The 27868-nt window shown below is 41.7% G+C and overlaps 1 protein-coding gene across 6 annotated transcripts in view; it reads right to left on the bottom strand.

Moving 5' to 3' along the window:
- The window catches only part of PCDH7 (protocadherin 7), a 401157-nt gene that overhangs the window by 329301 nt on the left and 43988 nt on the right, over window positions 1-27868 (bottom strand). The window contains exons 2-3 of one of the 6 annotated variants that reach the window (XM_035113245.3): window positions 10155-10252; window positions 7033-8895 (exon numbers count right to left, since the gene is read on the bottom strand). The exons of 4 other annotated variants lie outside the window; for them this stretch is intronic. In XM_035113245.3, the coding sequence (XP_034969136.3) occupies window positions 10178-10252 (75 nt within the window). In that variant the 3' untranslated portion in view covers window positions 7033-8895; window positions 10155-10177. Of the gene's footprint in view, window positions 1-7032; window positions 8896-10154; window positions 10253-27868 lie in introns of those variants that run through there. One more of the 6 variants, XM_035113244.3, reaches the window with a different exon arrangement.

Below are 27868 nucleotides of genomic sequence, written 5' to 3'. Positions count from 1 at the left end.
ACAGGGAGGGGGAAACAAGACATCAGTTGTTGTTCATAAGCACTTTGTAAACCAACTTACAAACTAACCCCTTTTATCAATTTACACACAGAAAGAGACACCTCTTGTGCTGTACCAGCAATAGCTTCAACACGGTCCACTAGCCATGTCTTGTGATACAGAAGGCCCAAGATAGCCCGTGTGTTTGTAGTCCCAGATGAGAAAACCAAGAAGATGTATAATATTTTCTATTATACATTTAAAGCAGTATCATCTCCCTTTAAACAGTCATGGCTTGCCACCCAAAGAATCCTGGGAACTGTAGTTTCTTAACTATGCTGAGAGTTGCTAGGAGACCTCTATTCCCAAAAAGGATTAACAATCAATCTCTCTTCTCAGGAAACTCTGGGAATAGTAGCTCTGGGAAAGGAATAAGGGGTCTCCTAACAACTCTCCCCACCCTTAATGGACTGCAGTTCCCAGGATCCTTTGGAGGAGGCCAAGAGTGTTTTAAAGAGGTACAATGCTGATTTAAATGCATAGTGCATAGGTCCTATATATGCCATAATATATTGCTGGTGAAGTGTGCTTAGTTTGGTGATTTATGAGTTACGGTTCATATTCATTGGCTTCCCCTAGTAAAGAGAAACCCATTGGGGAAGATGGCAAATGACACATGTTTGCATAAGTAACCCACGGGGCTCTTTCACACCAATATAATCTTATATCTCCTTTATAGTCAGAGTTTACCATTGTTCCATAGAGGAGAAATTTACCCTGATGTAAACAAAACATGTCTTCAGAAGGCACCTTAGGGCACTGGGAAAGGGTTTTGTCTTGTACAAATAAACGGCACACATTTCTCGCTCAGATAAGTGACTAATGCAAAAATCTAGTCTAAGTTGTCCACAGAGTATTCCAGTGGGGAAGTTGGCTCTCTGTCAAACTCTCAACAGCTCTTGTGCAGCTTCATGCTAAATAAAGCTTCATTTCCCCCATAGCGCCATCATAACCTACCTGAAGAAGAAAAAGAAGCCTAAAATGTGTTATACTAAATTAGAATATGCTATATGCTAAGTATGCCAAACAGAAGTGTTCTGAAAAGCTGGAACTGTTAGGTTTCAACTTATGCTATATTTCTTCTGTTTCATAATGTCTGAGGTGTAACTTAACACAGGCTGTTGAACTGTTTGAATGTATTACGCTGGAATACCATGCATTATGTTATCATGTGGAAATGAACTGACAACCAAATCATTGGATCATATACACTGTTATTTTTTTAATGTTAGGCTTTTCAAAGACAATCCATGAGCATGCTAGCTGTCGCAGATCATAGATCGGCATTATACACAGTGCAAACCATGACACACACTGGTGTGAAGCTTGTGCATGGCTGAACTGGAGTATAGGGGCAGGACAGGCACTTTGGTGGGGGGAGGCAGAAGGCAGTGAGAAACCACCACTGCTGTTGAATGGCTACCGAGGGACTGGGGAGAACCATGCCTTTGTGTGGCAGCAGAAAAAGTAGGGGCAGCGGTAGCAGCATTTTTTGGCTCCAGCCCGACTCATGAGCTTCACAGCTGTAAGAGAAGGATCAGTTTCATTTGTTTGATTCAGAATTCCTCAACCTCAGGTATCCATATGTTCTTGAATGACAGCCCCGATCATTTCTGATCATTAGTCATGGGGGTTGTAGTCAAAACAACATCTGAGGGCCCAGGAAGAGGAGAAGACAGAATTGTTTCTCAATGTTAGTTCTTTCTAGGACATGGACACATACGTACAAACACACACCACCCTAAATCATCTATATGCGCAACCAATTCAATGTTCATGCAAGTGTTACATCTTTGTCACATCTTCTGATGGCCATCCATTGGCATGTGTCTCTTGCCAACATTACGTTTTGATCTCAGTGTTTCTCCTAGTGTTCAGGCTAGAATTTATGGTACCATCCCACACTTTAACATCACAGGGGGGTGAGCGTTCATAACTGGGCCAAGGTCACCTGCAGCTTTAACAGTTCATTTTTAAAAGGCAATCATTCTAGTTCAATATGTCCAAAAAGGGATTAATTGCAGTTCAAGTTTGTTTCATTACAAATTAAATTAGTTTGGTTTGCGTTCAGTTAACAGTTCAGTTCAGTTCAACTTAATCCAAATGATCCTTGGGCAATTATTTTTTGTAAGCATTCAGACTGTTGCATGTTGCTGTACATAAGTAATTTATCTGTTTAAGAGGAGTAATACATACAAACACACAGGAATGTGAATTGTTTATTTTCCCCTGACAATTATGCTATTTAAAATTAAAGAACAAAAGAGTCTAAAGAGGGGGTTTTTAAGTAAGAGATAAAATGTGAAGATGAACTAGAAATTGTTCCAAGTTCTACCTCCAAATGAACTTAATTCAAAGTTCACCTGGCAATTATGGGAACTACTTTCAAATGTCATTTGGATATTTTTGAACTAATGCAGTGAACTGGGTTAAACTGAATTAGATCATTCCAAGTGCTGAACTCAACCAGTAATTTTCACAGCCAAGTTAGGATTTTAAAAGACGTTTTCCAGGCTCTAATTCCTATATGCACCCACAAAGGTCTTGCCTTGTACCCAGGGTCACCTCTGAAATTAAGCTTGTTATTAAGCTTGAAAGAAGCATTCTGTTGTAGTCAATGGGATAGGTTGTGGGGTGTGCTTGGTTGTGGGATGCGTACTGCTTACAACAGTGTCCCACATTTGCAAATGTGCCCCTGGACTCCAAAGTTTTGGCAACCTCTGGTCTGCTTTGCGTGCTCCCAGGTGTACCTGGCAGGTCCAGGTAGAACTGGGAAAGCCAGCTTCCTGAAATCCTGGAAAGAGTGCTAGTCAGTCTGGAAAATAGGGAGATAGATGGATAAAATATGTGACTTGATATAAAGCTGTTCCTAACCCTATACACCACATGGACATATGAAGTTGCCTTTTACTGAGGCTAACTTGTATTGTCTACTCTGGCAGGTGATGATGCGCCAAGGTTTTAGGCTCAAACCATGCTACCCAAAAGACCAGGGACCAAACCTGCTTCCTTTTGCATGCAAAGCATGTCCTCAGCCACTGAGCTATGGCTCTCTCTCTCTCTATGGCAAGTCAAGGAGTAATATGATTAAGGTTTTCAGATGTTTTCTGATATGTTCTAACAAAAATAAATGACTTAATTTTAAGCCCTGGAATAGCACAGGCAAGCTGCAAATGTCATACGCTTATTTGATTCATTCATCATATCCTGTAGTATGAGTGTAGTCATGTTTACGGGCTTTTTAATATTTTTCAGGCTATCTTTGGCATTCAGCTTTTCATAGACCTTGGAAATAATTATCCCCTAAGAAATAGAAGGGAGACGTTTGAATGCTATATCATAAAATTATGCCCGCGTCTGCAGCAAGCTAGTTTACATTTATTTCCTCCAAAGGAGAAAGTTTCACAATTGTGTGTCTAAAGATTCACATAGCAAGTGAGACATTAAAAATCCTTTTAGTTATCTCAGAAAATAAATCGGCAGGTGGCCCCAATCTCAAGTTGATGTAAACTATTGTGAGTTAGTGATTTTAAAATTAATAAATAAAGTCAGAAGAATCTTGATCCCGTATCTGTTCGGCACCCAAGGAACTCTGCCAACAGGGAGACTTCCACTGTGCCCAATGTGTGGTAGACAGCACACTATCACAATTGTATCTATTGGCAGTGAGAATCATAAAACCTGAAACAGGGTTCTTACTGGGTAGGATGGGGTTGGAGAAGGACCAGCCTACTGTTATGGTCCTGTCTCTTTATTTATTTCAAACATGCACATGCTTATGAGGGACTTACTTCCAAGTCAACATATATAAGAAGAATTGCACTATTTAACCCTATGGGGCCCTGGTGCACTTCCATCTTATTTCACCTCCTTCTACATGAAAGTAGTGCAAAAGTTCAGCGTGATGTGCTATCAGCATGCTTATGACACCCAGCTCTGTCTCTTGCATCCATTGGTGAAGTGATGGAAGTGCTGAATTGGGATTGATGATGGGCTGAAGAAGGGCAAAGAAATTCAAGCTGAATCCTGTCCAGACAGAATGTAGCATTGGTAGATGTTCCAGCTGACCACGGATGTGGGGTTCACCTTTCTCAGGAGGAACGGCAGTCCCTCTAAAGGATCAAACCACAGCCTGGGTTGGGGGGGGGTCGGTCCTACTTCATCCACCTCCATCTCTGGAGAGGTGTCATCCATGGAACATAGATGTCTCCATCTGTTTAGGCCTGGTACACCAACTTCAGCCATTGCTGGGCAGTGATAGCCTAGCTACAGTGACTCAAGTTCTTCTGACTTCAAGCTCTTAAGTACTGCAGTGCCTTTCACATGAGGCTGTCTTTGAAAGCTCAACTAAACTTCATCTAGTTCAGAATACAGCTGCTGGCTAGGTTGCTAAGTGGGACCAGCTCTAAAGAACATTTTGTATGTGTTCTGAAACTGTTTCACTACTGCTCTGTTTCTAGTTTAAAGTGCTAGTGCGGGTGTGTGTGTGTGTGTGTGTGTGTGTGTGTGTGTGTGTGGCTAACCCATGGCTTTCTAGATATTGCAGTTTACAACTCCCACCATCCCTATTGACGATGTTGGCAGGGGCTGATGGGAGTTGAGTCCAGCCACACCCAATTGCCAGAAGTAAGCCATCTCTATGCTAGTGCCTCCCTTTAGGGTCCTTTACAGCTTAGGGCCTGGGTGCCTTTGCCCACATGTATTTGCCTGTTTAAGTACCGCCTCATTCTGAAGTTAAAACAGTTGGCAAAGGGATTTGGGGCTGTAGACCTCCCCCATTTATGGCACCCTCTTTCCAGGGAGGCTCAATTGGTGCCTACTTTTATGACTCTAGCCTCTTTTATTTTAGTTATTTCAATCTTTTTTAAGACATATTATCATTTATTGTCTTTCTTTAGAGATACGTATCTTTCCAAGTTGGCTTACAAATAATGCCATTAAAATAAAAATATAATTCAAACAATATTAAACATTAGTACACGAAAAGCTTCTCACTTTATACTATTTCCCCCCATTTTCCTTGCCACTTGCAAATAGGATACAAATGACCCTAGAGCAGAGGGTTGCTTGGGTTACCTGCATGGTTCTGGGAACATTTGTGATATTATCCAAACAAATGGATTTCTGGAGACAGTCAGAAGTGTGTGTGTGTTGAATCAAGTGTCTTGCACCAAATGGCAGAATCCGAGATAAGTAAGGAACAGAATGCTCAACCTATGATCTTTTTCTGGCCAACAAAATCAAAGCAAAATAGAATTTTCTTAGCTACCAACAAGCTTTTCCTTGTTCACATCAGACATGGGGGGAACAGACATTATCCAACAATCAACCAACAGTGGGAGACATGAAGGAAAGGAGCTCAGTTTAAAGGGAAAGGGTGGGGGCTCTATATCTCTGTTGTAAATTGTAAAAATCACAGTGGCCTGAAAGTTGATGTCTTACAGTGTGGAAAAATATATCTTCCCTCATTTGGTTCCCCACTGTTTCTCTGACCTTTCCATATTAGAGTGGTAGCAGGAGGCAAAAAGGAAGTTGTTTTATTCCTCGTAAGACACTTAGCTGCTAAACACTGAGAATGTGCAGAGTCACACTCACTCTATGGGTTCCTCGAGATTCCATTGCTAGAAATTGTTTCTGCACAGATAATTGATACCAGAAAAGAAAGAAGCACTGCATTAACCAAATGATGGTTAGAAGCATAAATGTGCACCTTGGATTAATACGTACTGCAGTTCTATATATATTTTTAAGAAGTTAAGGGCCGGTTCACCTATGAATGTCAAAGCATTGGTCCATGTAGTATTGGCAGTCTTGGCAGTCTTGGCAGTCTTATATGCCACACACACACACACACACACACACAAACACACACACACACACCCAGCTTGGGTACCTGACATCTATTTAACTGGAGATCCTAGGGATTGAACCTGACACCTTCAACATGCAAACCATGTGCTCTGCTACTGAGCAATGCATGAATGTGTCATCATAGTTCTAATGCCTTCCAATCTGCCAATGGATGTTCAAATAGAACATTCAAGTCATCCAATGGCACATCACGTGCAATATATGTCATTGGAGGGAGAGGGGCTGCCTGGAAAAACCCTGCTGCTACCAGGGGCGGAGGAAGGGGGCAGTGGGGGCGGACCGCCCCGTGTGTCATCACTGGGGAGGGGTGACATTTGGCTCACAGCCCACCCATGACTCCCAAGCCTACCCCGAGCCATCGGGGGAAGGGGAGCAGCTGCACCGCCTTGCCGGTGGCCTTCCCCCTTCCCCTTCGTTTTGACAGCTCGGGGAGGCTTGGGAGTCATGGGCAGTGCGGCGTTGCCCCCCCCTGCCCACAGGCTGATTCCTAGGGGGGGGGCTCCCCCGAGCTGTCAAAAGGAAGAGGGGAGGGAAGAAGGCTGCTGGCAAAGCGGTGCGGCTCCCCCCCCCCCGGAAGAAGCTCGCTATGAACGGCTTGCTCCGACCCCCATGGGAAGCTCGCTCTGCTCCCATGGGCGTCTCACCCCCCTGGGACACTTGCCCCGCCCTCAGGTGCACAGCATGTGTGCTGCTCCACCTCTGGCTGCTACGCCAACTTCAAGTGGTAATTAAATGGGTAACTAATTGAGGTATGAATGGGAGTCACAAGTAGGAGTCTCATTCATAACCTATGGTTACTATTTGTTAATTTGGAGCAAAATGAAATTAAACTGAATGTACATTTTTAGGTTTTCACTTGTTCCAAAATAAATATGCATCCCTAATGTGAGCTCCATTCTGAAATGATCTCAAAATGTGACACTGAAGTAGAAAGCTGACTTTTTTATTTCACTTCTCTTTCCTTTTGTATTGCATAAACATTCTGTGGTATATTTTACTTAGCGCTACTGAAGCTCTTGATGTGTTTCCATATCAGTGCATCCTCAAATTAGACTTCAAGGTTAAGCAATCCAAATATGTACATAGAACTGTGAAGCAAATAAAATAATAATAAGGAAGAAATAGATTTTCAAAAATTTTAATTTTACTTATTGATTTTGCTGACAGGAAAAAATCAATACAGTAGAAGTGTACAGACTTTGAAGTTTGATAATATATTCTCAATACAATAAAGAGGTCAAAACTTCTACCATATCATAGATTCCACCACCTGAGAATGATTACCATAAGTGGACAGACCACCAGTTGTTGTTGTTGTTTTTAAAAAAGCGAAGAACATGTGTGACTTAATACAAAAGGAAGAAAAATGCATATCAATCAATCAGGTACAATCAAAGTTAAGTACATTTAAGTTTCACAGCTTTCAGTGGGAATGTTAAGTACATGTTTTTAATTATTCTCACTGAAATCAAGAGGACTTAAAAGTCCTTAACTTTGGCAAGATGGTTTCTCCAAAAGAGTGATCTTTAACACTGGGTTTTGAATATCAGAAAAGGCATATTGTGAAGTCAAGTAATTGTATACGTATACAATTTTTGTATATAAAAAAAGAGAATGCAATGTAATAACCTCATATAAATATATCAGATATAAACCAGCAATCTGAATAAGGTAAATTTACGGCTTATGGGTAACCAACGAGTAAAGGCCAGAAAATAAAAACCTCGAAACAGTAATTAATACTTTAAAATACCTCTGCTTCTCCCATGGATGATGGAAATGTTTGATTTGTATGAGACAATTAGAATACAGGATCATCTCACAAACCAATATTTCTAGCTTTCATATATGTTCAAATATAATCTTTAATATCTTTAATCTTTTGGCTACAAAATATATATATATATATATAGTCTTTGAATTTTTATGACATATTAAATTTAACAAGGACCAGGAATGCAAAGAGGGTGCCCACATCATGCATATCCCCTTTTAATTAAACCAAAACCCTCTCCTCTTGCAATTGGGGAAAGGCCTTTTTTATTATTATTATTCAACAGCTATAACCTTCCTAACTTCATAAATAAGTCATGACTTCTCAATCACACATTTTTAAATACATATATTTTGGCAGACGAATACTTGATTTTCCATTTTACTGACAGGGAAATTAACAGTTATTGTTTTGTGTTTTTTTTTCTTCATACGTTGCCTTTGAATATCTTCCTCAACAAACCCAGAGGGTCCAATCCATACTTTCTCAACCAACATTTCTAAATGACGGGTTTTATTCTGATTTATCAGAATCTGTTCTGAGGTATAGATACCATTTTCTTTGTTGATCTAGCACATGCTTGAGGAATTTTCTTTGTTTACCTATGTAGCACAGCTGTTTCTTACTTTCACACATTTTAAACTCACCTCCATCCTCCCCAGTAACTAACTAAAACACTATAGTAATTGTATGAGATTCTTTGACAGCATTCCAGTCTTCTTGGAGGCAGAATGAAGGGGGAGAGATGCCTTGCTCTCCAAATCATAGTTCTACATAAGATGATATGGGATGCAGCTTGTCCACGGCTGATCACTTCGTCTTACAAAAACCTTTCTCACATCCCTTTGGAGCTCTTGAATCAGTTGAATGTTCTTCCCAAAACACCACAATCCGAAGAGGAAAGTTATTTTATCATTTGCACATATATATTTTATTATTATTATTTTTAAAAAATAAGAACGAATCAGAAGTCAGTTTTAAAAATAATGAGTTTTTGCTTTAAATGTCTTTTGAGCTCTGCAGTGCCCCCGCCTCTTGGGAATCAAATTTAGGGTGATATTGTCGAAAAGGGGCCATGTGTCTTTTTTATGATCCAACATACACTAAGAGTTGGAGCTTCATTCATAAATATTTCACTTACGAGCACATACATTCATTTTACACGATTCCTCAATGTGGCCAGGGGATTGCGTAGTCTGCACTGTATCCACCTATAAAAAATACAAAAATATATGTCTGCTTACCGGGATCTGAGCAGGGTTTAAGCTAACCTATTCCTACCACAATGGATTTCATTTCTTAGGAGAGATTCACATCTCCACCCCCTTAAATCCAATCATTAGATTCCATTAGATTTAGATTGTACATAGCCATAACATTGCATGGAATTCTTCTTCAGGATGCCACTTTAAAACAGAAAACAGAATCCTGGTCCAGGTTTATTTAATTAAAAACATACTAAGTTTTGTCTCTCTTTTTTTTTCCTTGGGCTGTTTTAACATTACTTGGGTTTCGTCTGATTTTTTCCCCCCCAGCTAGTCCCTAAAAATGTAGCATTTTTGTCCTGAAAGGGGAAAAAATCATGTTGCAGGAAATTACTAAATTATTTGTTGTCTAAGTAAGTGAAATCTAGCATGGGAATAAAGAGGCCACATGAAATTCATCATAAGCATCAATGCATTTTATGGTAGAACTAGACACTACGGATGATATAAGGCAAAGCCAAGAACCCATATGTTGTCCCTGCCAAATCAAAATGTGAAATATGAAAGACTTGTGTTGCAGTGCTCTCCCACCCGCCCTGCAGGTGTTCAACAACTGAAATGTTTGTGCGCCTAAAAAAACTTGCATTGCAATCATATCGAGTTCGCTTTACTCGCTGTTCCAGAGGCTACAGTCCTATACATGCTAAGCTGTAAATCTCATTGAATTCAATGGGTTTTACTTCTGAGTAGACATGTATAGCCTTGGCACTGTGGGAGGGGTGTGGAAGAGGAGACGTGAGGCAGCTGCTTTCAGTCTCTGCATGTGTCCTCTGTAGCACCAGCTTTCAATCTCAACATCTGGCCTGGGGCTGGCTCCAGTCCACAATGTGAGTGCTCACTCCAAGTCTCTGCTTACATCCCAGGAGTGGCAAGTTGCTTTGGGTTTTGAAATCCGGTTGGGGGTTGCTTCTGTATTAGTGCCAGTGATCCCCAAGGTGAATGCATGGAGCTGCTAGAGCAGCGTCCCCCAAACTTGGGTCTCCAGCTGCTTTTGGACTACAACTCCCATCATCCCTAGCAGGAGCAGTGGTCAGGGATGATGGAAATTGCAGTCTGAAAAGAGCTGGAGACCCAAGTTTGGGAAACACTGTGCTAGAGCAAATGTGTGCACATAAACCTTAGAATGGAATTACTGATCCCTTATAGAAAAGACATGATGAGCCAAAGCTCAGCAAAACAGAATAGAATGCTTCTAGTATACTGGCCTCTATCTGGAGATGTGCATTGGTTAGCTCCATGGATGCAGAAGGGCTTTGATTTTTTCTCTTCCTGACAGCAACTCCTCTCTTCCTGCCCACACATCCTGCATTATAATAAAATGGGTTTTATACACCAGGGAGATTCAAAAGCATTTTGCCATGTGGCATGGGGTGGGGTGCTCTTAGGGAAGCAAATACAGCCCCTACTTAATGCATCACAGGGCTTAACAGTGAAACAGTGAACGTCTCAAGAGCCCAATAGACCCAGGATTGGCTGAGCACAGTCATGCTGTAGGGTTCCACCACCAAGGGGAAGCCAGAGCAAGAAGAATATTCCCTTTAAACAACTCTAATCATTCATTTTAAAATGCGACAAAAATACAAATGGGAAGCAAATAGAAAGTTATGCAGCTTGAAAGGTCAGCTTGAAAGGAAAGATCAGTAAATGAATAGATTTTAATGTAAATTGTATGTTATATGATCTTAATGTAAATCAATGTAAAATAATAAACTTATTTTCAGAAGAAGAGGAGGAGGAGGTGGTGGATCAGGCATTGCTGGGAGCAAATTATCAAAGGGTCCCCATTTCAATAGTGCCACTGTTCTTGCTTTGCAAAGAGCACCAAAAAGGTCAGAGCTCCAAAGGAATGAGAATTTTCAGTTTGCACGCCCCCCCCATCTATGCTAAGGGGACCCAGTGGATGTAGTTTGCCCCCAGCAGTCTCATAATACCACACCTAAATTCTGCCCCCAAAACATATCAAGCCAAGCACCACAGCTGTCCTTGAGAAGTTGGGTCCTTGAGAGGCACCTCCCCCTTATCTATTGACCTTGACCAGAACAGCAGATTGTTGCTATTTTGCCTGATCACGTGGCTTAAAATACAAAACAACAGTTCAACCTCTTGAAAACATGAACATTACAGGTTGCCTCCTGCAAGCAAAATACACGGCTGGGTTTTGTTACAGAGTTTCCGAATGTGTATTTCACTAATTGCTAGCACTTGTTCTGTGCAAATGGCTGCAACTCCCAGGTTGTCCACAATCATGCCGTCGAGTTCTCTAATCCTTAAAATATCCACACAATTTACTCACATCCCGAGAGAAACTGTAAAGCAGCTCACTTATCTACACTAAGATGGGCTTTATGCCCACTTAAGTGCCATGCCCTCCCCAAAGAATCCTGTGAATTGTAGCTAGGTGAAGTGTGGGGAATCTTCAGTTGGATACACTCCCAGCCTCCTCACAGAGCAGCAGTTCTCAGGAAATAACTATGGGCTTCTGAAGACAACCTTGTTTATTGAGCATCCATCATGATTTGCTTCCACAAAACTTGTGCAGTGGTTAGATGATGCCCTGTCATACTGATCATTCTGATTTGCTTGCTTAGAGGCTAAACAACAATGAAAATTCATTCTGATTTGCTTGTGTGGTGTTTATATGTCTTCCCATTAATCATTCATGCATCCCACATTCGTTGAGGCATTTCCTTGTCACTTTCCTAACTGCAGCAACAACAACTGAATTCTTTTTCCCCTATTGGGGCAATGTGAATTCATTGTAACTGTGCATGCCTAAAATCCCGGTATGTGCTTGAATCCCTCCTGAAAAATACTGGCAGTCTGCAGGTGACCTATGAATGAAGTTAAAAAGGTATTTAAGGTGTAAATAATCCCTAAGAAGAAACAAGCTGTGTGAGGGTGTATATGAGTGAGAGAGAGAGAGCATCATCAATATAAGATTTCCAAATGTCTTCAAGAAAAATGTCCAAATGTCCTCAAATAAGTCGTGTCTGTTCCCTAATCTAAATGCAATGTTCTCAGAGTAAAGCCATCTGGAAGCCTACACACTGTGCTACTTTAGTTGTGGAACACAGCCACTCAGCCAGATGCTACTATGGGTTCTGTGGGAGGGTCTTGGCTGCACCAAGTGGCATGCTACCTCTGAAACTGGGGGCTCAATTTTACTGCATTTGTCTCCATGAATTTGCAAACAACAGCAAAAACAGGTTGCACAGATGTACAGTTTGCACACGCATACAAGGTTTGTTGCATGCAGAGTAGTCAGGGGGCGGGGCATTCTGCTGCAATCTCACTTCCTTGTACATTAATTACACCCTGCATCAAGTCATCTGAGATTTGCTCTACCCACACACCCCATCCGGTAATATAATCATAGCCTGTTTCACATGTTTTATCAAACCTGGGGGAGGGGAGTGAGATGGCAAGCATGAACCTATTCCTGTTACTTTCTTCCTTTCCCTGCATTCAACTGACCACACAGAAGAACCTATGCAGATAACACTTTATGTGTAGGTGGTCTTTCTTCTTTGCTTTCCCATAATTCCCAGCCTTGAGGAGAGAGAGCCATGCCTACCAAGTCCTGTTCTGGCAAGCAATTGAATGCACGGGGAGCAGGATGACAGATCTGATCCCAACCCCACAGTACACACTCACACTAATGCACAAACAAGATTGTGCGTCTCCTCTAGAAAATAAAATATTAAGAGTGCCTACAAGAATAGGAATTCCCACCCCAAACATACCACAAACATATATGGGCTTGAGATCACAGCACCATAGCTGATGAGAAAAGATCCTGATCCTATGGATGGTTGCTTAGACATAAGCATCACATTGCTTGTATGACGTCTCTGTGAAATGATGTCCAGGTGCACAGAGTATCTGCCCTTTACTGTGTGAGTGAGGCATAATGAGGGGAGAAGCACAGCAGCTGAGACCATGATTTGCATGTAGGCCCATGGTTCTGTTCCTAAAGTTTCTAGTTAAAACAGTCAGACCAAATGAAACTTTCCCTAAAGAGGAATAGGAGTAGAATCCAATGGTGGTCCCTAGCACAGATGGGTACCTCAGGCATCAACAGCCCCTGAAGCACAGCCAGAGAATGTTCTCCAGGATGAGATCCTGCTTGAGTGGTGCAGGGCTCCACTCCTAGGGTCCTCGATGCTTTGTGAGAACTGCCATTAGAGCTCTGGACCATCCCACATCACTCCCAGGTCTTCAGGAGCAACTCAGTTGCTCAGGGTTGGGTTGAAGCTCACATCTAGCAACACAGGGCTTTTAAAGCAGGCCTCCCATGCATTATGGCCTACCCAGAATTAGAAGGTAAACTCCCAGAGGTGCTCCAGAGCTGGGTCACGTAGGAGGAAATGGCCATCAAGGGACTCAATAAAGACACCTGCCTCTACCTACTCAGTGCAGGTACAACAGCTCCTTATGGATACACATCAAACTCTCTTGAAAGTCCTGACCCTAGGACTAAGCCAATGTGCTGGTACTTTTTGCAAATTCCTCCACCTCTCACGGTATTGGAAATGGACAGCAGTAGGGCTTTGCCTTGATTTGAAGCTTTGGAGAGTTTCAGAACTAGACCTGAAGGTGTTTCATAAGTTCATGTGTTCAGCAACAAGAATAGATCAATCTGTTTGCCCACTTGTGGTGTTAAGCATCATTTGATTATATCAAACGCAATAAACCTGTGCAACGTGCATATTTTTTTAACATTCTCAAGAGAACTGGAAAGCCATAAAATAAATGAGCTAGACTCCTCCAGAAAGAGGGTTTCTTGTTAACGGGCAACAGATGGATTTTATTACAACCATGATTTTCAGTTGGAAAATCATCCAATTATAATTTAGCATGAGATTAAAAGGGGGGAATTTTGAAGAGTTTATTATAAATCTACTAGCTAAATGCTAAATTGAGGGCAGACAGTGTCCAAGGAAGAATCAAACCCATGAATAAGGCAAAGATGGACCCAAACTGAAACCAGGAACCAACAGCCATGAATAAATGTGAATCAACTTTGATTAAAATAAATGACTTTTGAAAATAAACAAGTTCAGATGGCATATAGGAACTTTTGTCAGCAAACTCATCAACAAATTTTGATTCTCTAGGGGCAAGAAAAAAACCAGATACAAAATATTGCCATTCAATTTTGGCATAAATAATATCTCTAATGCTCAGGAAGATACAAAACAGTACACAACTCCCTCCTCACACTGGCAGAAAAGAAATTAATGTTTGTGGACTTTCAAAGGCATGATCAAATTCAAAAATTCTATTGTTCATATAGACTGCTTCTGCACAGAAGCTGTTGTGCCAAAAATCTTCTCTACCACATCAGTAATCAATGACTAAATGCATTTTCCTGTGTTAGGCTTCAGGCACAGAACTCATGGAAAGCTGCGCTGGTGCCTGATCTGCTACCCTTACTAAGTCTCTGAACAAGCTAACAGCTGGGTTTTCATCTACCATCTTGAAAGCATGCTTCATGCACCAAAATGCATATGTTTAATCAACTAAACATTATTTAATCTGTTGACAGTCCATCCTGTGACCCGGTGCTTTTCAACAGTCAATTCATATACTCATCAAGTTCCGAATAACCAGGTGCTATGTATGTGAGGATGAACCAGCCATAAAGGTTTCAAAGCAAATACTTTAATTAACATAACAATCAGCGGCAAGGTAATGGTGGTATAATGATTGAATGTTAATTAATCTAGGCTGAAGCTATGCTGGAAAGCAAAGGATTACTTCACATGTAGTAATGATAGATGCCCTTGTATGTAGTCAATGAGCAATTGATGTCTATGCCATTGACTTTCTTGTTCATTCAGGTTATTAAAAATGCTCAAAATTTTGACTGCAGAATGATGACACAATGCATATAAAAGTGTGTGTGTGCGAGAAAGCATTACACCGTGCTAGAATTCTTGCTGTCAGCAAAAAGTAAGGAAAGGGAGGAAACGAATCAATATTTGCAGGAATGGCAGATCTCTTAGGCCCAGGCATTCAACATGGGAACAGACTTAAAGAACACATTCCTAAGGGGAAACAGATCGGTAGGGTGTCTTCCCAATTCTACTAAAATAGAGGGAAATGACTATAGCAAATCCAGGCTTGCAAGTCTGACCTTCCTGTGAAGAGAGAAAAGACCATAATCTATGGAACAACTGAATATTTATTCCAGGGATGGAGACCCAGTAGCATTCCAGATGTTGTTGGACTTCAGATCCCATCAACCTTGGCCACTGACCATGCTGGCAGGGGATAGTGAAACAGCATCTGGTGGGCCACAGGCTCCACCTGCCTCCAACAGATTTTATATCACATGATATTTGGCAATGCATTTCCATAAATACTTTTGCAGTTAGATCATAAACCTTGCAAACAAGAGATTTTCTTTAATGATGAGTCAGTGAGTTGGTTAGGCACTCTTGAGCTATAAGCATATGGGCTCTGACGCACAGGTGTGTGAGGGTGGAGAGAGAGGATCTGTCCTCCCCTGTCCCTAGGGTGGCCATAGCAGAACTCCATATATATATATAAATCTGATGCCCTGGCATTCAGCACAGTTATTTCACAGGTGCAGTGAGCTCTTGTTTCCAGCTAAACAATGCCTTTGTGTCTACCTAAGAATGCTTCACAGCTTGGCCTATGTGGAAGGTGGGACATCTTCTGAACCACATTTCCTCCCTCAAGTCTAAATCTATGTGCTTGTTTTTAATTCTGGAATGCATCTGTATTGAATGTTACCTTCCTGTGTGGGTAAGCAGGGCTATGATCTCATCCATGTTCTCCGGACCTTCCACATTACTTAATGCAGATAATATGACGAACGTTTTAAGGGCATTTTCTGAACACTGTGAAACAGGATTGCTGCTTGTGTTTTGATGTGCTTTTTCCACTGCTTCGGATTATGCCAGCAACAGCTCAAATTTTAGTCCGCCAGTTTTGCATTCAAAGAGAAGAGTGGCTAGAGGTCAGGAATTGTCCATGGGGAGGGGAGATTTCCATGCACCATACCAATCTTCTCTGGACATACTTAAGAGTCATCCCTTGACACCATATAATGCCAAGTCAGTTCTCCCAAGGGCCTCCTAAAATGGCAGTGGCAGAGGTTGTTTGTGTTGCTTCAGCTGAAATGACATTTGGCTTGCCAGCAATGTCCCCTCATTACACACACACACACACACACACACACACACCCCTTCATGGATCACTGCCTTGTTGTGGCAAAGGGGCTTGAATAACTCCAAAAAGCTATGAGCTATGACGGACAGGTCATAGCCGAGAGTTTAGACTAAATGTGATCCACCTGGAGAAGGAACTGGCAATCCACTCCAGTATTTTGCCAAGAAAACTCCATGGACATAAAAAAGGAGAAGCTTTGAGAAGAAAGTGAGAGTTTCCAAGGCATGCTCTAGTTCATGGGGTCACAGAGAGTCAAATACGACTAAGACGACTAAACAATAACAAATATTTATATATAAACCCCTCTATCCCCCCCCAAAAAAACCTCTCTAAAATCCTGCATATAGGGTGTCCATAAAGTCATGCATAAGCAAGAAAAGTCCCTACACTCTAATATCCTCCTCTCAAGCCCATTCTCAGAAAAAAACAAAAACACAAACAGATGCAGCTGCATTGAGGAAGCAACGTATCAGCTGTTTTGCCATATCCTTGAAAGGTGAGATTTCCCAGTGGTGTTTCACACAAGCGAGCCAGGCCTGATCAACGTTGCTCTGCCACCTTATGCACTGTTTCTCCCATGGAGTAGCTTCACATGGAGAATAAATAGGATGCACGAACCAGCCCACTTTAACACTGTTATTTACGATTCAAGGTCACAAACTTAGACTGCTATGCTGCGGGTTCTTAATAGCATTGCTAGACACAATGCTGAGCATTTATACGGTATGCTTCAAGTGCTCAGTGTTCAAGTGTTCAGTTTATAAAGTACATGTTTACAATAACCACTCTGTATGGCAGCCTAAAATGATTGTTTCCATATTATCTTTCATATTACTGGGTGGGAGGAGAAAGTTGATGAAGGAAGCAGCTTCCTTAAGGTAATTCAAAGAGTTTACAATGAAACTGGATTTGAACTGCCAACTTTCACCGATATTACACTACTGTAGCTCTTAATGCTGCTCTGAATTTTGTGGGACTTCTTACACGCTCAATATGCTTAGGATCACATACTACAGTAATAAAGCGCACACATCTCATGTTCCCAACTAGTTCTGTTTCATTTATTGCCAGCTCTGTGTCATTTAATGACACTTCTGCATCAGTTGCCTTCTTTCCAACCTACAGTGCTCAAAGTGACATATGTATAAAATGAGTGCATGCAAAAACATATCAAAGTCAGAAGGAAGGAATTAAAAACCTTTTTTTTAAAAAAAAGTATATCAGCATAAAAGTGATCATGATAATTAGCTGTCACTTTTGTGAACATTTTTTTAAAGGCTGCTATGCTATATGCACCTATATGAGAGAAAGTGTCATTGTCCTAAACAGGGCCTACTTTTGAGTAAACACGCATAATATTGCACTGTTAAGATGGCAAAGAAAGGTAAATGTCAGAAGGCACACATCTGTGGTTCATGGATAGCTCAGTTGGTTTGAGTGGGTGCTGATAACACCAAGGTTGCAGGTTTGATCCCTTTGTGGGACAGCCACATATTCCTGCATTGCAGGGGGTTGGACTAGATGGTCCTCAGGGTCCCTCCCCACTCCACAAGTCAATGATTCAACAATTCAACGTCACAGCGAAAGAACAAACACACAGCAAGGTGTCTCTAGAAGATCTCAGCACATGGTGAGGTATATTTTGAAGAAAACATCCCATATGGTAAAGAGAACCAATCATCGTTCTATCTAAGGAAATTTGTATCTCATACTTTCACTAGTGGTTAGATGACCTAGGCTGGTGTGGGGAACCTCAGGCCCAGCGGCCAAGCCTCTCTGTTTTGTCTTCAGAGCTCTCCTCAGTCTAGAAGCTCCTCCTCAGCCATCCACCCTCTCTATAGGCTATGCCTCTCACTGGCTTTGTTTCACACACACCTTGAATGCCTTTGCCTGCCTAGAATATATATACAGTATAATTGAACTCAGATAATGACTACTGGTTGCCGAGATTGAGGACAGCAGGTGGTGAGCATGCATAGAAACCAGCCTACTTTACATATCGCCACCCACTTTCCCTCTGGCCCCACCCACAATTGGTTGGTTTTGACCTGTAAGTGCTGGTTTGTTGACCTATAAAGCCTTAAATGGCTCAGGACTGCAATACTTGAAGGACCGCCTCTCCCCATATAAACTGTCCCAGACTCTGCATTTATCATCTGGCGCCCTTTTTCATGTGCCTCATGACCATAGCTGTCAAGTTTTCCCTTTTCTCGCGAGGAAGCCTATTCAGCATAAGGGAATTTCCTTTAAAAAAGGGGAGAACTTGACAGCTATACTCATGACATCTGGAGGGCACCAACAAAAGAATGAGCCTTTTCTGCAGTGGCTCCCCATTTGTGGAATGCTCTCCCCAGGGAGGTTCACCTTGTGTAAGGTTACCAGATTTCTTTTCAATGAGTCCAGGGACAATTTTGTATGGGCCTGATTTGTAAATCCAGGGACTGTCCCCGGGAAACAGGGACGTCTGGTAACCTTAACATTGTGCCTATATGGCACCAGGTGGAAACATTCCTCTTCAACCACACCTTTGCCTGATTAATATTACACAGCCTTTTAAATGTGTCTGTGGGAAGGGGGATTATTGCTTTGCTGTTTGGTTTTACTTATTTACTTGTTTTTATCCTGCATTTTATTCTGTGAACCACCCTAAGAGATCTTATGATGTAGGGCAATATATCTATCAATCAATCAATCAATCAATCAATCAATCAATCAATCAACATGGCTCCTAGAATGTTGCCCAGAAGGCATTGTGGGTCTCATTCTGGAAAGCGTTCCCCATGCTTGACAGAGGCCTCTGATGTGAGCACCAACACTATGAACTAGGCCTACCAGTCAGCTGGTAGCCAGTGCAGCTGGCCCAAACATTGAAGCCGTATGCTACCTCCTCCCAGTGTCTCTTTAGGGGACGCCACATTCTGTCAAAGCTGCAGCTTCCAAACTGTCTTCAAGGCACAGCCCAACAGAGGACTGCGCTGCAAGCATTCTCTGGATTGCTTGGAAACGAAACTTTGCCACCATATCCCAGAGGAAAATGAGGTGCTGGAGGCAAGCACAACTACATTTGCTCCATACTAATGAGAAGCTGGAAGTCTACAGTAAGCCGCAATGTCCTTAAATGCCATTGCAGCCAGCATCACCCACAATGCTCCCTTTAAAAGCATGCTAGCTACCGGTAGCTATTTTCTGTGCTCAGAAAGCATTCCTGGCTGCTTTTCTGCTATGATCTGGAACTCTAAATGTTTCCTTAAAATGACAGTGATTTATACAAAGCCGTCACCTAGCCCCCACTGAAGTGAAAACAAGAAAGCTGATGTTACAGGCCAAGATTGCCAAATGGAAAGTGACACAAATGTATATGTTTTTTGAAATGCAATTGCATAAAGAAGTGCTGTGTCAATTTTCTTACCTATTTTATCAAGGAGCCTAAGTGGCTAACTTATAACCAGCCCGGAATTGTATCTGCCACTGTAATTTGTTGCTATGTAAGGTCTTCATTGCACACACTCAAGGTCACAGGAGATTGCCAGGGAAGTGATTTTTCAGAGAAGTGCATTATTCATGGAACTAAATGATTTGTAAATGTATTTAAAAACACACTAGGAAGCAGCAGCAGCAGCAGCAAGAAGATGGGGGATGATGCATTTAATGCTTCCAAACACTGCAAACTATTACCCACCACCTACTGGGCATAGGATTTTTTTTTTTCTGCTGGGTGCATATCTCACTCATATCATGCTCTATTCACTTGGGTGGGACCTGCTGGAATTGTTAATGGCCAAACATCCTCTGATGTTGCATCTGAAAGTAACACTGTATCATCTATTGATTGGGTATGGAGAGCTCTGAGCGATTCTGAGGGTGTTTTATAAGATGTACTTTTGAATGCAACTTAACCTAGACACACCCCATCCACAGTTGCTGCTTTTTTAAGAAGGAACCTGGAAATCATCACCTGAGCATGCCCTCATCTTTTGTAAACCTTTGTTAATCAGAGAGTGAAGCTGCTCTAGGAACCCTTGAGCTCAACCAGTATCCTCCACAATTCTATGTTCCTGAGCTTCATCTGTACAATTGCCATTAGCATCACTGGCAGAGACTTGGCTTAATTATGTGTTTGGCACTCCTGGCTATGGACCTGTTTTTGTACCACAGAGAAACTGGAACTTCAGGAGATTCCAGACAAGGGTATTGCTGAGATAAAAGAGGACTGACTTAGCCCAGCTCCTCAGCTTTGAGTGCTCATTTTCTACACTCCGACTTTCAGAGAGATCCACCTGGTAAAAAAAAAAATCTTGCCGCTGTGCTTGGACAGGCCATAAGGAAGAAAAGGTGTCTCCCTCTAGATTTGAATTCCCACTGCAATATTTTCCTTTCCCCTTCTCTCCACATGCCAGCTCTAGCTCAGGCTACTTCGGGGATAAGGCCCCTTTCCCAGCTGAGAGCCCATTTTGACAGCTCCCCTGCCAATTGCAGGCCATGTTGAAAGAAAGGCAAGGCCACTCACCTGTCAATCAATAAGTAAATTTGATTGCTTTGTAATTAAACTACCCCCCCCCCCGGTGTGGGCATGACTTGAGCCCTCCAGAAGTGGTTGGGTGATATTTCCCATAATTCCTCACTACTGGTCATGCTGGTGGGGGCTTATGGGAGTTCTATTCAAGCAATATCTTGAGAGCACCATGTTGGCTATTCATGCAGTACACCATACAATCAAGTCAGTGACTATTATGTGTAGAACATGGAAAACAGTGGTTTGGATGAATGAAGGATTTCCTATTTTTCTTCTATTTTGATATAATCCAGTGGAGCAGTCGCACTCCATTAAGGTGGACAAGGGAAATGACTTGTGGGAGACTGTAGAATAAGAGTAACACAGAATATATTATTTAAAGAATATAGATGTACAATTTTAGTGGTGGCTTTTTTTCCCCTTGGAGGGAAAAGTATGCTGAAGTCTCTTCCACACATTTTCAGGTCTTTAATCAAAGAGAAATGCAACGGTCCCTAACGAGGAAAAAAAAACTTATTTGATATTCCTTTGTCTTATAAATATAGCGTGATGTACTGGTTTAATTAAACTCTGCTGAATTATCATATGAATTTTATGTGCAGGCAAATAATTGCCTTTTTATTCTCTACAAACATTTTGTTTATGGAAATGGATTTTATGATCCTTAATGTGAGATTTAAAAAAGAAAGGAAAAGAGAAGTCTTAATTATTTTAACTTTGGATACCTTGAATTACTTTTAAATTAATTCTAAGAATGATTACAGAAATGCTATGTTTTCAACAGACATTGTTCACTCTGAAATGATGGCACCGGGCCAAACTGTGCATAGTGCTTTAATTGCATGCCTATAAATGTCAATTTTCTTTAAATGTTGAAATACACTGAGGCAGGGAAAATATATGGATGTAGTTACGGGATCCTTGCTTATTTTAGAGTCAAAATCACAAGGGAGCTTGATACAATACAGAACACAATCCATCCCCTACTGAAGTCAGTGGCACAAGTCCTAGGGCATTTAAATAAAAGGGTTTCTCAGTCCAATTGATTTCATTTAAGTGTCATTGTGTGTGGGACCACAGCTTTCAAATCATCACCACATCTCACACTGTTATCAATTCTCAATTAAGAATGTTCAACTGGGTCACAAACCATTGGTGAGGACCACTACAAAAGTTGAGTGGGTGCACCTATGGAGAAGTCCTAACATTTGTCAAGAGCATGCCACTTTGTTGGGGATGATAATGCACCACTAACTGACAGTCCCTCCCATACTTTCCCCCAAACAACCTAAATATACTGTATGTCAGTGCCCCAAGGGAAAGCAAAAGACAATCCCATGCCAGTGAGGTCATGTAAATAGCTACTATAGACACTCACTTGAGAGGACTCTGCTATTCTATATTTTGTGTGTGTGTGTTTGCTTTTAGCATTTTAAAATTATAAACTAGCAGAAAGGCAGCATGCAAACAAGGAATGGGTAACGCCTGGCTCAGAGGCCAAATGCAGTCTTAGAGACTGCTGTATCTGGCCCTCAGGACTTTCTCTCCCCTCCAAGCCACATCCATCACACGTCCTCTTTTAACCCTCCTTGGGTGTTTTGGCTTGCCTGGAATGTGGTTTTGAACTCTGGTGAAGCTTCTTGCTTCCATTGATGGAACCTATAGGAGGGGTGTGTGAACATGTGTAGCAGCTTGTGTGCAGCACAAAAAAGTAAAATTCGCATCCGTTGCTCTTCCCACTTCTATTTCCGGCCCCACTCACCCACCACTGCCCCTGGTCCTCAGGCTGAAAAAGATTACCCATCCCTGATGTGAACCTAAGACATCTGAAGGAAGTTTAGGGAGGTTTTTAATGTTTGAAGTTTTATTCTGTTTAATATTTTGTTGGGAGCTGCCCAGAGTGGCTGGGGAAACCCAGCCAGATGGGTGGGCTGCTATTACTACACTACTACTACTACTACTACTACTACTACTACTACTACTACTACTACAGCCTGGCCTCTGCTAATGAGCACTATTGTATAATCATGCCCACTATTTTCAAATGGTGTCAGAAACAAACCTGTGGGCAAAAAGTCCTGAGTGTTCAATCTACACTGCAGACTGTCAGTTAAACAAGGGGTGGGGAATCTGTGTCTCTCCATATGTTGCTGCCAGCAACTTGCTGGGCCATTGAGCATCCCTGAATTAATCTAGGAGCAGCTCACTAGGCGGGGTGGAGCTGCCTGCTTCCTTTCCACGTAGTGAGCCACTTTTGAGTTAGACTGTCATGGTTTACTCCACCTTCAGATCCTGGGAATTGTGTGTTGGGTGTTGAGATCTCTCTGTTAGAAATCCACGAAATTATACTGTCTTTCTGGTTCCCTGTGGGAGATGGGATGATTGTAAAACTAGTTTCACTTCTTCTAATGGCAAGCACAGGCGGTGAGTACTGACAGCAACACTGAGAAACAAGAGGGAAATATGAACAGAGGGCAACCCTTGAGGTTTGAAGGAGTGTTTGGTGTGTTTTTTAACCAAGTACCCCTTCTTCAAACATTCTTAGTAGCTGAATGTGGGGTGCCTGGGGCATGGGCATTCAGAGAACTGGAGTGTCTTCCTGCTTGAATACCTTACAGCTCATCACATTCTAGAAAGCAGTATGGCTAGCTATAAGGATGGGCTGCAACATTTTCTTTTTCCAGGTTCCATTTACAAGTCTGTAGTGCAAACACAGTCTAAACTTAGTATATTCTACACAGGTACGCAGGGCATAACTATGCCCCTCGGAAGCTTGTTGTGATTTGAGGTTGTGTTGAACTAGCAATTACAAAAAAAAGAAAAAGAAAATTATATTCTTTGGTCTTCTGTCTTACAATTATTAAGTCGGCTTCATCACTGGGGCGCTGAGCAGAAAGGCTTATGGAAGGTGGTGCTTTCCTCGATGAGTGCACACATGGTTTAAATAGATGTACTTGATTCACTCAATTTGTTTTAAGCCAAAGAGTGAAAAAGAATCTTTGACAAAACTGTCATCTTTAAAACACAGTGATATTTCATCCCCTCTGCACTATTTAGATTGCCTGGAACTGAAATGCTTCCAGCAACCACTGTGTCCAATTTTTCAAAACTGTCATTTCCTAGCAAATCTGCTTAAGCAAAATACTTATGCTGTTAGAAAACAGTGAGGAAAACCCTATATTATAGAAAGCATTTCTTTCTTTCTTTTTCATTTGTAGGTCAGGGTAGCATCCAAGCATGCAAAATGTCAGGAACATACTACAATAAATTGAAAGCTGACAAAGACAGATTGGTTCACGTCCATAAATCCTCAACACCTATGATTAGTTTGCAAAGATATAGTTTGGCTGAGATCCAACGGGTCCCCCCACTGCTCACATAATAATCATATAATCAAGATTTTATTTTGTGTGGGAAACTGTGAAACTCAGTAAGACTGGTTCAGCTGAAAAAAAAGTAGATGGAACAAATGGTGACCAATCGTCTCCCAATTTTTTCATGCACACACACAAACATAAGAACAGCCAATTGGATTAAGCCAATGGCTGATCTTGGGACGCAGGTGGCACTGTGGTCTAAACCACTGAGCCTAGGGCTTGCCGATAAGAAGGTCGGCGGTTCGAATCCCCACAAAGGGGTAAGCTCCCATTGCTCGGTCCCAGCTCCTGCCAACCTAGCAGTTCGAAAGCACATCAAAGTGCAAGTAGATGAGTAGGTACCACTCCACTGGGAAGGTTAAACGTCGTTTCTGTGCGCTGCCCACATGACCTGGAATAAGTGTCTTAACTGTCTGTGGACAAGCATCAGCTCCCTCAGCCAGTAAAGCGAGATGAGCACCGCAACCCAAATCGTTTGTGACTGGATTTAACTGTCAGGGGTCCTTTACCTTTACCTTTTAATGACCTATCTAGTCCATCATCCTGTTCTTACAGTGGCCAATCAGATTCCTATGGTAAGTCCACAAGCAGGAACTGAATGCAGCCCCTTTTCCCTCACTCCATGCAAGATAACATACTTCAAGTGGGAAAGTGGAGGCTGAAATTAATGAAGGCTTTGAGGACTGTTCACAATTGGTCCCATACATCTCTGTTAGCATGCGAGAAAATGCAGTAGGACAGAAAAATTAATTCTCCCTTAGGGCTACAAAAGGGTTTGGTGTGGACCTGTATCAAGAAGTGTAATACAGAATTTCATCTAGTCCTCTCAAGCTTATGCAGAAGATCACAAGAGAATACAGTTACCACAGTTGCTTTGAAATGCCCGCCATCCTGTCACGGCAAAGCCAGTTGCTAGTCCTGGTGCACAATTCAGATTCGATCCCAATTCTCCGCTGTCCCATTACCCCAAACTCCGCCATACTTCGGCTGTGCAAAAATCAATACACTAGAATGTCACGGCACTCTGATGGCTCACAAAAGCCTTGCTACACATTTATTAGACAAAGATTTTATATTACTTCAGAGTCGGAGCGTATCAAGATAAAAAGAAAAAGAAAAATCAATTCCAAGTCATTTCCTAGGCAGGAAATCGCCCTGGAAAAATAGCAAGGCTCCGTTCAAGTTGGCAACCAATATAAGGACCAATACAAAGGTGGCTAAAAGTTGCTCAAACTCTTTATATGGGGGGGGGAGAATAAGACACCCCAGATTTGCCAGTGCCTTAATCTGTTCTTTCTCTGAGCAGTCAAGTTCCTAACTCTACCTTCTCACCCACCCTGAGGAGCAGCACAGTAGGGCAACTTAAAATGGTTGTGGACATTCATGAGGACTGCTGCCATCCAATGTCGCTGCAATGAACCCCAAAGCCCCAGATCTCTCACCCTTCAGGGTTTTTTTCCTCCATTCAGTAGAAAGGAGTGAAGCATACATGTACTTCAGCTTAGTACGCAAGAGGAAGCAGAGGTGCTAAAGTTGTCTAGTTCTGGAAAAGGGACTCCACACCTGGATTCTAGGCCTCTCTTCCCTTTCCTGTGAAATCCTAAGCATCCTTGCAGACACTGCATATACACTTTTACTGCCGTTTGATTGTGGATGTCTACAATTGAATACAACATAAAAATAGGGGGGCTTTGGATTTTGATCATCTCGACTTGGTCTGAGTCTGTGTTGGAGTCCCATGCCAGGTGCACACCAGCTAACGGGATTCTGCCTCTATGCTACTCACAGTCTTCCTTAGAGACTATATTCAGGTGTTCTGATTTCATGTAAAGACTGCATTGGTGGGATAAGCACACTGAGCTCCACCTCTCTGCATTGCTATGGGTGCCATTCTTCATGAGTTGGAAGGTGAAGTCTGAAGTAGGAAGCCTTCTCTACTCAAATGAGATAAATAACAGACTGCATTTAAAAATAAGCAGTATCTTCTAACTGATTCTAAGCTGATTAAATACCTTTTCAGGCATGCTCTTGTGCAAACATTACACACAAGTGGGGAGAAGTGTGCCAAGCTCCATTGCCATTTCACCATGCCTGTCGCTCTCCCAGACTTGGAGGGTGATATCTGAAATGCGGAACATCCTCTACCCGTGAAGACTCCCCATGTGGTTTAGAAACCCGGTTTTGCAGAGTTCTGCAATGATTATTAGAAACACCAAGAAATTCAGCAAGGCAAAATTAACTGGGAAGCTGAGAAATTAAGAAGACAAGACCTTTAAAAAAGAATGGGGAAAGTTTATAATTTATTTATGAGAACACTGCAAGCAGGTTAAAACATCGGTGGGATTTTAAGCACACCTGTAAAGTAACAGAAAGTATGGATAATTTAAAAAGATAAAAATTCAGATAAGTATTGATATGCAGTTGTAAATATTATCATTAGGACCCATGGAAGGGATTGGGGGGGGGGAGTCAGAAGATTCAGAGTAAGCTCAATATTTGGATTTTGAATTGTTTTTTGTTGTATGTTTACACTTTTGGAAATCAAATTAAAAACATTATTGGGGGGGGGAGAAATACCAAGAAATTAAGTCCATCTACGTAAGGATCATTCTTTTGGGAATGACAATTGGTAGACTCCCCATAGTATAATTAGTTGGGAAATATCAGAAAATGTGAGGAAAAACAACTCTCATAAGGAAATTGTGCAACACGTTTCCAGCAATTCAAGGCTTTTGAAAACAGGAGTATTTGATTGTAGCATAATCTTCTGTCTTTCAACCAGTTCAGCATACAAAAACAAATAAATTGATCATCAGCATTCTCTACAGGATTTTCGTGGCCCAAAAAATGCATAACATTTTATATGTTTGTGTCATGTGCAAATTTCCATGTTCTTTTGCAAGTGGGGTAGAAATAAAACATAAATCAGGGGCCACACACATGCAATAAGAAGTCTGACACACATAATGTTAGCAGGTAAAGCTTTCCAATAGTTGTATTTCCATACCAGAAAAGGCTTCACCTTTTGTGTTTCTGCTAGTCGCATAAGCTGTTAAAATCGCAAAAGCCGATGCCAAGGCTAAACTGGGGAGGGGGTTGCTCAGGTTTCATGAGTTGTAAACCAATTATGTTATTGTAGGGCTTTCATCGACCAATCTTAGGCTGACAATACTATATTCGGTGCAAAATCAGACATGGTATTTCAGATAGTGGTGCTGGAATCAAGAGATTTAAGATTTACAGGAACCAAGGTTCAGACAGCCGAATGAATTCAAGACTAAATTGTTTAAAAGCAAGCAGTGTAATCTAAGGGCATTTGTTGTGGTTATTTCTTATTTATACCTCATTATAACTACAGCAATGTTATCAGCCACAGCCAAATGACCATCTCTCTCTCTCTCTCTCTCTCTCTCTCTCTCTCTCTCTCTCTCTCTCTCTCTAAGGATTTGAGACTTTGACATGACTATATGCATTCAAGTGTTTAGACAAGCATCAAGGACTCACTCCTATTTCCACCACACCCACACACACTCATGGCTAGGAAAGCAGCTAATCACCCCCATGTCACTGCTGCAATTAATTTAACAACTCCCAACTGCATTGCTCCCATCAAAAGAAATCTCTCAGCACACCAAAGGCCTGGCCAACTGCTGGACTATACTGCAAAACTACTTTATCTCAGTCTGCCCCCACACATCAGCAATGTTAGTACTGGACCACTTTGCAAGACTGATGAACTCCATGCTTTCTCAATCACAATACTCATTTCTTTGGGCTGCAACATGGATATACTAATAATGGGTTTTATTTGCATTTGCATCAGCAGGGT

Source organism: Zootoca vivipara, chromosome Z1 (assembly GCF_965207765.1).
Source record: "Zootoca vivipara chromosome Z1, rZooViv2.hap1.1, whole genome shotgun sequence".
Classification (NCBI taxonomy): Eukaryota; Metazoa; Chordata; class Lepidosauria; order Squamata; family Lacertidae; genus Zootoca; species Zootoca vivipara.
Note: the sequence above shows the minus strand (reverse complement) of the source record. Positions and strands in the feature narration are given on the sequence as shown.